Source organism: Rosa chinensis, chromosome 5 (assembly GCF_002994745.2).
Source record: "Rosa chinensis cultivar Old Blush chromosome 5, RchiOBHm-V2, whole genome shotgun sequence".
Lineage (NCBI taxonomy): Eukaryota > Viridiplantae > Streptophyta > Magnoliopsida > Rosales > Rosaceae > Rosa > Rosa chinensis.
The window spans coordinates 36,788,466-36,798,172 of NC_037092.1; the positions used below are offsets into that span (position 1 = coordinate 36,788,466).

At 38.3% G+C, this 9,707-nt stretch overlaps 1 protein-coding gene across 1 annotated transcript; it reads left to right on the forward strand.

Annotated features, from left to right (window-relative positions):
• Positions 1 to 272: 272 nt before the first annotated feature.
• On the forward strand, positions 273 to 4,160 carry LOC112203743 (exopolygalacturonase). Its single transcript, XM_024344666.1, has 4 exons — positions 273 to 335; positions 434 to 745; positions 3,030 to 3,533; positions 3,927 to 4,160. The coding sequence occupies exons 1-4, from the start codon at positions 273 to 275 to the stop codon at positions 4,158 to 4,160; spliced, it is 1,113 nt and encodes a 370-aa protein (XP_024200434.1).
• Positions 4,161 to 9,707: the final 5,547 nt, after the last annotated feature.

Genomic DNA, 9,707 nt, shown 5'->3' on the forward strand with positions numbered 1-9,707 from the left:
AGATTTCTTCTACAAATCATCCAAAATATTTCTAAAATTGGTGAAAATCTAAGATTTATTTCCATACGCAAAAACCTATCCAATACATAAAAGACCCATAAATAAGAACCTAAAACTCACTAATGTACACTAGCCTACTGAAGGAGGCCATTAGGGGGAAAAGCAAAACCAAAACCAAAACAATGTCTTTGTTCATAAAGAGCTCGAGCATGGTTATTAAATGTATTTGGTTATTGTTGTTGTTATTACTCATCAACAATGTTCAAGCTCAGATGAAAACTTTCAATGTAAACCAATATGGTGGTGTTGCAGATGGAAAAACTGATAACAGCAAGGTGTGTGTGTGTGTGTGTGTGTGTGTGTGTCTCATCTTACCAACTCATATTAAAGATTTTGATGAAAGTGTCATATATATGTTAAATTCTTTTTGCAGGCTTTTACTGATGCATGGAATCAAGCTTGCCAAAACAATGGAGGTGGTGTGGTCTTGTTTCAACAAGGGATATATTTGGTGAACCCTTTGGTTATAGAAGGCTCTTGCAAGGGACCGATGGAGTTGCAGATCCAGGGTACCTTATTGGCTTCAAGGGAGTACCAGTACTCGGTTGGTATTGACCATTGGATCGTCTTCCGATACATTGACAACTTAGTAATTAGTGGTGGAGGGACGTTCGATGGCCAAGGAGCCTCTTCTTGGCCCTATAACGACTGTCGCAAAAACCCACAGTGCAAGGCACTGCCTGCGGTAAGTTGTCGTACGTCCTCGCACTTGTTCAATATGTAATTTCTTATCCCTTAATTAGGTCATGCATTAGGAGCACAAATTCGGTAGGGGCTAACAAATTAATGTCAGCAAGGTCAGACTTGAGATTTTGAGGCTTAAGGCTAAAAATAAAAATGGGCCTACACCTTTTATAGAGAAAAGTAAAAAATAGCAAAACAAATTTACAAAAAAAAATTAAAAAAATAAATACACAACAGAAAAGGGATTCGAACCTAGGCTAGGGATAATGTAAAAAAAAAAAAGAATGCAGCATGTCAGCTCAGGCCCCGTTTGAGATTGCTTCGCTTTAAAAAAAAAATTAGTTTTTGTTCAAAATTTTAGATTTTATTGTGTTTGGTAAATAAATAAAAAGCAGGTTTAATTGAAAGTTATAGGTCACTGACAACAGATTTTAGAAGCAGCCTAGAGGTTGCTTTTAAAAGCTGCTGTGGATCAAAACACACTCTGCAGTTGTTTTATGTACTGACAGCACTTTTAAAAATATTATTTACCAAACACGAACCTGTTTGAATTCACAGCTGATTATTCTCACAACATAGCAGCAGCAATTTTTTTTTTAAAAATCACAATAATCTCAAACTAGCCCTGAACCAACCTTATTCCTTTGTAAAAGATTTACATTTTATTTTATTAATATATTTATTAAATACCCTCAAAAAAGAAAAATTAGGCCAGATGAGACACTGGGCCTGAGACGGTCGCCTCACGGGTCTCATGTCAAGTATGGGTAATAATGAGGTGCAAATCAATAGGAGGGTATTTCATCACTCCTCATTGGCTAGCCCTACACAAGATTTGCTCGCATTCGAGATTGGAAAATCAACCCCCACCACCCAAAAAAAAAAAAAAACTTATTATTTTGATCTAATTGAAAAATCTAGATTGAATTAGCTTCTTATATTATACGCATAAAATTGATTGTATGAGAATTCTCTAATTAGCTCATGTTGATTCTTATAATTATATCATAAAAAGAGTATTCATTAGAGAAATTTTAAATACACACCCCAAAATACTTAATACACATCCCTATTATTTTATATTTCAAATCAGATTTTATAAGTAGATTAAATGACCAAAATAGACATCTATGTATAAGAAGAAAAATAATAATAATCATATCTTCCTTATATGATTCTATAATTATAAACACAATACATTTCTATACATGCATCCTCATTTAAAACAACAATAAAGCTAGAAACCATCTAATTTAAATTTTCCTTAAATAAATGTAATTAAGGGCATGTTTACTTACTTGGAATGGAAGGGAATGATTACGGGGTAAAAACATTCCTGCATTTACTAACACATAAAGGAATCGGAATGATTCCGGGTAAAAGAATTCCTGCGTTTACTAACACATGAAGGAATCGGAATGGATGTAGGTCCTACCTCCTTATCAGGAATCGATTCCTGAATACTCAGGAATTCGATTACGAAGGGGGGAGATGGGTTTAGGAATCATTCCTCCGGAATCAATACCGATTCCTTTCTTCCCCCATTCCACTTGTCTCCAATTCATGATTATTTCTCATTCCAAGTAAGTAAACGTGCCATAAATAGGGTGAGAAACCATATAATTTAGAATTTCAAAATCAATGGCATTAAATGTTTTTAAAACAAATCGCTTTACTTCCACTTTTAGTCTTTTTTTTTCCTTCTAAAAGTTATGATTAGTCAATTTATTATCTAATATAAAACATCAGAGGTATAAAACTTTGTAATTGTTAATTTGTTAAAACATCAGAGGTATAAAACTTTATAATTGTTAATTTGTTTGACCATCCAATGACAATTTCTTAGTTCCTCTATTGTAGATAAACTACTGATACAGTTTTGGTTGAATGTTCGACTCAAAATTTTATACTTGATCAATATGGTGTTTGGTGGATGAGAACTCTAATAATACAAAACCTGTTTCTAACACAATTAATTAATATGGTCAATTATAAAACACTAATGTGTTAATATATACTAATCAAATTAAATAGTAGCCTTAATGTAGTTAAATAATAGTGTATTTCATGTTTTTTTAGGTTAAGGATATTTTAGGTAATTTAGGTTGTGTATTTAGTAAAATATTATAACGAGAAATTAAATGGTAGGTGTATTGAGTAAGGAGTGTGTATTAAGTAATGAAGGGTGTGTATTTAAAATTTCTCTATTCATTAGCATACTTTGATTAAATATATTGTTTGTTAATTGTTATAAATGTATGCTAATTGTGTTTCCTTGGTTTCAGTCATTGAGGTTCGACTTTGCCAATAATACAAAGATCGACAACATAACTCTCATCAACAGCAAGAACACCAACATCCACCTTTTCGCAGGTCTTAATGTGATAATCAGCAACATTAACATAAGTGCCCCGGCCGATAGCCCCAACACCGATGGAATCAAAGTCGGTAGTTCAAGCATCGTCCAAATATATGATTCTATAATATCCACCGGAGATGACTGCATAGCTTTCCTTCCTGAATCAACCAACCTTAACGTTACTAACGTTCACTGCGGGCCTGGCCATGGAATTAGTGTAGGAAGCATTTCCAGTAACTCTATTACTGGCTTGAACGTAAGGAATTGCAGCTTCGTAGGTACTCAGAATGGTGTTAGAATCAAGACGAAGAGTCCCTCTCAACAAGGAACTGTTGCACAAGTTACATTTGAAAACATTGAAATGGACAAGGTCAATAATCCCATCATCATTGATCAACAATATTGCGCTAGTAGTGGCTGTAGTCCACGGGTAAGCAATTAACTGCTCATTTCTTGACTGCAATTACTTAGGAGTGATTTTGGCACTCTACTCCGTGCAAGTGGTAAAATATGTCAAGAATTAAAGTACTAAACCACCACATGTAGTCGAGTTGGTAAGAGCCTCTAGGTGTGGAATCCCACACCCGGGTTCGAATCCCGCCGACGCTTATTGGAGTTAAATCCCAATATAGTCTTGGTGGCCAGGGGGAGGAAGAGTTCTGACAAGATCTCCTGAGCACGGATTAATTTCTGGCCTAGGAAGCCTTTGAGGACACCGTGTGATTGACAAATAAAAAAAAAAGAATTATAGTACTAAAATCACTCACTTTAATATATGTGACCAACTAATTAATCATGTTCATATCTCTTTCTCTAACTGCAGAAAACTTCGGAGATTCAGATTACTGATGTGAAGTACAATAACATTTGGGGTACTTCAAACACAAAAATTGCAGTTTTACTCAAATGTAGCGAAAATAAACCTTGCCAGAACATCGAGTTGAGGGATATCGACCTAAATTACAGAGGAGGTAAAAAACCGGCAAAAGCATCGTGTTTGAATGCAAAAGGAGTAGCTTACGGCAAACAAAACCCTGCTTCTTGCCTGCAGAGTTAATATTCAGAGTAGTCATGGCCTTCACAAGTGCAGTAAAATAATTTATTTGATCTTAGTTGGTCACATATATAATGATGTTTCAGTTTAATGTCTTTGTCGTAAGGTGTAAGCACAAATATGTGCAAATAAAGTGAATAATCACAAGATCATCATTAAACGACACTTTTTTTTTTTTTTACCACGAATTAAACGTCACTCTTTCTTCTGGTGGATTTGCCTCAAAACAACATAGAACAAGCTCGTTAGGAAGAGAGAGATGGAATGTGATAAAGTAATATGATGTTCACATTCAAAATCAATTGGCAATAGATGATCCCCATAATTCCACATGGAATCTATACTCTCAACACTCCCCCCCCCCCCCCCCGCGGGCGCACGTGTAACGAATTTTTAAGCCATACACGTGTACAACTTATATTGAGTGACGAGGAGCCCCTGTGGCCATAATGCATACATATATAGGATAACCCGCTCTGATATCATGATAAAATAATTTGGGGTTCATATGCAAAACCAATTAGTAACGGATGGAGCGGTCCAAAACCTCTTATAAATTCATAAGAGCATATGCACCAACCAACTAGTTGGGTGACTGAGAAGGATTTGGCAATGCACCGCCAATTAATTTCCTGACCAATTGGTGGGACCCGCATGGGGACCACCTGCCTAGGCAGTTCAATGACTAATTCTTGCCTAATGGTTTGTTTGCTCGACTGATATGGGTGGGCTCGACACCTGCTTCACAACGGCCATATTTCGAAAGCCCAAATTGTGTGTAACGGTTATTTAATCACATTCGTTGGATCTCAATCCAAAGGTTTAATTAAATACCATCAATAATCTTTTTTTTTTTTTTTTTTTTTCATTTTTCACCCAAAAAATTAATTCGTGTTTAAAGAAAACTGAAATTGGGAGAGAATTGAGTCGTGCTTTCATTGATAATAAGGGTCTCTTTATATAGAGGATTACAAGACATATAATTAGAGTTATACAAGGAAAGATAATCGTACAATTAATCGGATATTTATGAATATCTCTGAGAATATCACTAATTCAAAACTCTATTACAACTAAGTCAAGTAACCTAGAGTTTGGGCCAGACACATATTCTGGATTTACTTGAACACTCCCCCTTGTGTTGCCTAAACGTGGTGCTCATCTCGTTGCCTTATTAAAAACCTTGCCGAGTAACAAAAACCCTGTGGGACAAAAATAACCTCGGTCGAAGGGGAAAAAGAGCACAACACACCCTTCACTTTTCGAGACCATTCATGTAGACATCTCTCCCTGATGACTACGGTTATGGGAGTTCGGATGACTTCTGCAAACGATGCTACCAACATGTTTCTCGAAAGTGGAATTTAGGCAATGACTTAGTGAGCAAGTCTGCTACACTGTCCTCAGATCGAACCTAGTTCACTTTGATCTTGAAGAGAGTCTGTTATTAATGCTGATTATCCTTGGTGTTGTCACTTTTGATGTAGCCTTGCTTCATTTGTTCAAAACAAGCAGCATTATCCTAAATGCTCGTAGACTAATCTGTGGTAGACTTCAAACAACAATTCTTCGAACATGCGTAATTATGGATCCAATCCATATACATTCACAAACCACTTTGTGAAAAGAAATAGTCTCTGCATTGTTCGAAGATATAGCGACTAGGGTCTATTCTGTAGATCTCCAAGATATCATAGTCTTTACCCATGGTGAACACTTAACCAATTTGGGAATGACCTTTGTGGGGGTCAGAGAGATACTCAACATCAGCAAAACCTTCCAAAACACTTATGTCGTTTTGGGATGGGGATAGAGGACACATGCCAGTGTTAGCAGCGTTCCTAGTGTGTGAAGGGTCAAAATCCATCGTCTCTCTGTAGGGATAGAACAAGCCCATATCAACCGTACATCTCAAGTACCGAAATATATCTTTTTCCACCAATCAAATGGCGTCGCGTTGGCGCAAAGCCATAACTAGCTAACAAGTTCACAACATATGAGATGTCTGGTCTTGTGCATGGAGCTAAGTACAATAATGCGCCTATTGTACTTAAGTACGGCACTTTTGCCTCTAGCACATCTTCGTCATCATGCTTTGGACGAAGAAGATCTTTTTCAAGATCAACACTACGATCGATAATGGGGGTGCTTGAAGGCTTGACCTTGTCAAAATGTCTAAGCATCTATCAACACGATGCTCAAGTTCCAAAGCGAGTCATAATCTTATTCTCTCAAAAATCCTTGATCTCAAACTCTGATTTCAAGTGTTCAGCGGTTTCCCTTAACCTTTTAAGGGCTTCCAATGAAGATCATGTCCAACATGAACCGCGATAGAATCCAAAACTTGTTATAGAAACGCGCGGGCATATCCCTTCGCAATCAAGTAGTCACTTTAGTGAGCATTTCAACCTTATTATAAATTCGCTCCGTGGTCTAGAGCCACTTGACTTTGGTAAATGAAGTTCACCATGAACCTTCATGTACATTCCATATCTAGATCCCCATATAGATACGTAGTGACCACATTTGTAAGTTGCATGTTCAGTTATTCGGAAACTACCAAACTGACAGGTTAGTGGTGTGCAATGACATCCATTACGAGATAATATGTCTCATCATAATCGATTCCAGGGTGTTTTGTGAGAAGCATTGCCGCATAAGGCGAGATTGCCATCTCTTTTTCTCATCACGCTTTCTAACCTTCCTCTTCGTTAGAGAATCCAACTTAACCTGGATCACATCTTTCCATTTAGGCTAAATTTTTCTACGTTGGCATTCATTCATCAACGGAGCGTGGTTCGATATCATCGGACTCAACAAACTCAGGTGCAATGAAATGCGCGATTACATCATCAATCATGATGGAGTTTTTATCCCACGTCTCATGTACACTACTGTAATTTTCAAAGAGCTCTATATTTTCAGGAATAGTTTCTGACGTTGAGGCATCCCCCATCGATAACCATAATCTAGAAGATACTCATGAGATGGATTTTGAGTATCGATGATCAAAGGATTGGAATGTGCCAAAGTATCCTTCGAACCCATGGACCTCCTATGCATCCTAGCTGAGACCATGGCCTGTAACGCTAGAGTGCCACTATCTATGGCGTTGTCGCCATGCCTACCTCCGTGTAAGGTGGCTCTACATCCTTTCGTAGCAACATCCATCCTTGCAAGCATGTTTGCAGTAGATATGTGTGATCTCGTCACTTTAACAGGGATCGAGATGAGACATAGTAGGGACAGACCACGATAATTCATGTCGTTCCTGCTGAACATTTGTGTTCTTATCTACCCCTAACGACGAAAAGACTGTTTCATCTAAGTGACAATCCGCAAGACATGAAGTAAAGAGATAGCCTAGTAAGGACATTAAGTGGCGGACGATTGTTGGAATCTCAAATCCAACGTAGTTACCCATTCGTCTGTAAGGACCCATCATAGTGCGCCGTGGCGGCGCAATTGGCACATGAATGGCTCACTCAAATATGCGTAAGTACAAAATACTTGTACCTAGTCACTAGCTATAACGCAGAGATACATTGAGTGGTGGTAGGTCGTAGATGAATTAGCATAGCTGCATGCAATATTACATCACACCAAGCGGATTTAAGGAGATTGGTGCACATTACCAATGTCCTAACTATCATCGTAGTCATTTTCGAGAGACCATTTGGGTGTGTACACCGGAATATGGTGTCCAACATCAGTCTTATTACAATAACCATCGAAAGTCTTCGATGCAAACTCTCTAGTATTGTCAAGTCCAATTGACTGAATAAGATGATTCGGGGAGTGAGCCCGTTGTCATATGATATGTGCTAGGAGTGTAGTATAAGCAGTATTTACAAGTGGACAATGACACAACACGTGACCAGCATGTTTGCTTGTCAACCAACACCATGAGATATTTAAACGTCCGTAAGTTGGTTGAACTAGTCCACAAAATCCCTATGGATTCTAAATAACAGAATGAGTATTTTCATATCCTTTGCATAGGATGCTCTCAGTCCTAACTTCCCAAATATGAGAGAGGTCTTAGAAGCAACCAATGAGGATTTTGGTTGGTCCTGAGCGTCTGAAACGCAATTTGAAGAAAAGTTAGTGATTGTAGCATCACCTGGGGTGCCATCACCATGATGGACTCCATCCATGGCGTCATGGATAAGGATTGTGCCAGCCCTAGGCTGGTAATGGACGGTGGCGGCTCTGGAGGCAACGGTGGCGGTCACACTTTGTCCAGGAATCAACTTTTGATTCATGCTTCATTTCGCTTGAGAGAATGGATGTCCATGTGAAGTAAACGGATCATCATATCATGACTAGGATGACCTATTATGTCATGACAAAGTCAATATGTGTCTAAATCCAAGAGATATTCTCTCATAACTTTATTGGATTTAATAGCTCAAATAGTGACATAAAGTTCACTAGCTAGAGAGACACATAAACTTCTCCAAGATGCGCCTTTATTCGCAATCGTTAGAGGTATTGCAAAGGAACTCATTTCTGTTCTCTACATGCGTTTTCGCATGGAATCCATTGGCTATTTATAGGTGCAATTTGCCCTAGGATCTTAGAGAGTTTCTGTGACAGTAATCAAGGTGCCATTTGGCAAGGGGAACTTAGGCTATTCCCCCTTGAATTAATAGTGATGGCCCAGCCATCGTAGTCACAAAGTAATATGCTCAGAATCAAAATGGAGTCATAATGAAAATAACTCGAAATTTTATTCATAAGCCAACAGAGTTATATCATTGTCTCTTTGACTAAAGAAAATCTAATCCAAAATGCTAGCTAATGCAAAACAACGGTAGTCATCTAACTTCTTTCGGTAACTCCAAAATAAATGTAACCAGGTGAGTAGAGAGATGTCAATAGAGCAAGGCTCGCTTAAGTACCACTAATCTCAGAACCTTCTTAGACATCGCACTTACTTTGGGTGAGTGTACTTTGAAGAAAGACTAAACCATTGGCATCTACTACAAAAATATATGGCAATTGCCTATTACATCTCTTGGAAAATAAAAGGACTTAATCAAAATCGCCAGTCACTAGATATTGGCCTTTGAAGTCTTCAACCCTTAGAGCGAGATCGTTGTCTTGATCTTTTTTCTCCATGTAATTTGCTTCCCTTGCTTCACGATACGTCTTGTACGTGTTAGCAACATTCTGGGGTGCATTACATGCTTTAGCCCAATGTCCGGACGCTCCACACCGAAGACAAGCATCATCATGGTCAGGCTCCCTTGATCGAGGCACGCCTAGAACGTGTTGGGGACGGCTATGATCCTTGGTGGCGCCACCACCATAGTCGGAGGCTCTGCCTCTCTCTCTCTTCACACGTTGACCTCTATGGTTTCGTGCACACCTATCTTGGTGGTTTTCTTCCTCTTTGGGGCGAGAATATGGACCAAAAAGTCTAAAATAATCCCTTTCCTTAGAGTTTAGCTCCTGGAGCCCTCCCTTAGGGGCGCGACTATAATTAGACTCCTGAATTGGCTTTTCTCCCACGGGTCTAGAGTTATAGTTCTTCACAAGTATGTT

Bases quoted from the DNA above. Each gene is read 5' to 3' on its own strand.
- LOC112203743 (XM_024344666.1), top strand. From the start codon at position 273: ATGAAAACTTTCAATGTAAACCAATATGGTGGTGTTGCAGATGGAAAA. The intron at 746-3,029 runs GTAAGTTGTCGT...CCTTGGTTTCAG, and splicing joins AGTGCAAGGCACTGCCTGCG to TCATTGAGGTTCGACTTTGC. The intron at 3,534-3,926 runs GTAAGCAATTAA...CTCTAACTGCAG, and splicing joins GTAGTGGCTGTAGTCCACGG to AAAACTTCGGAGATTCAGAT.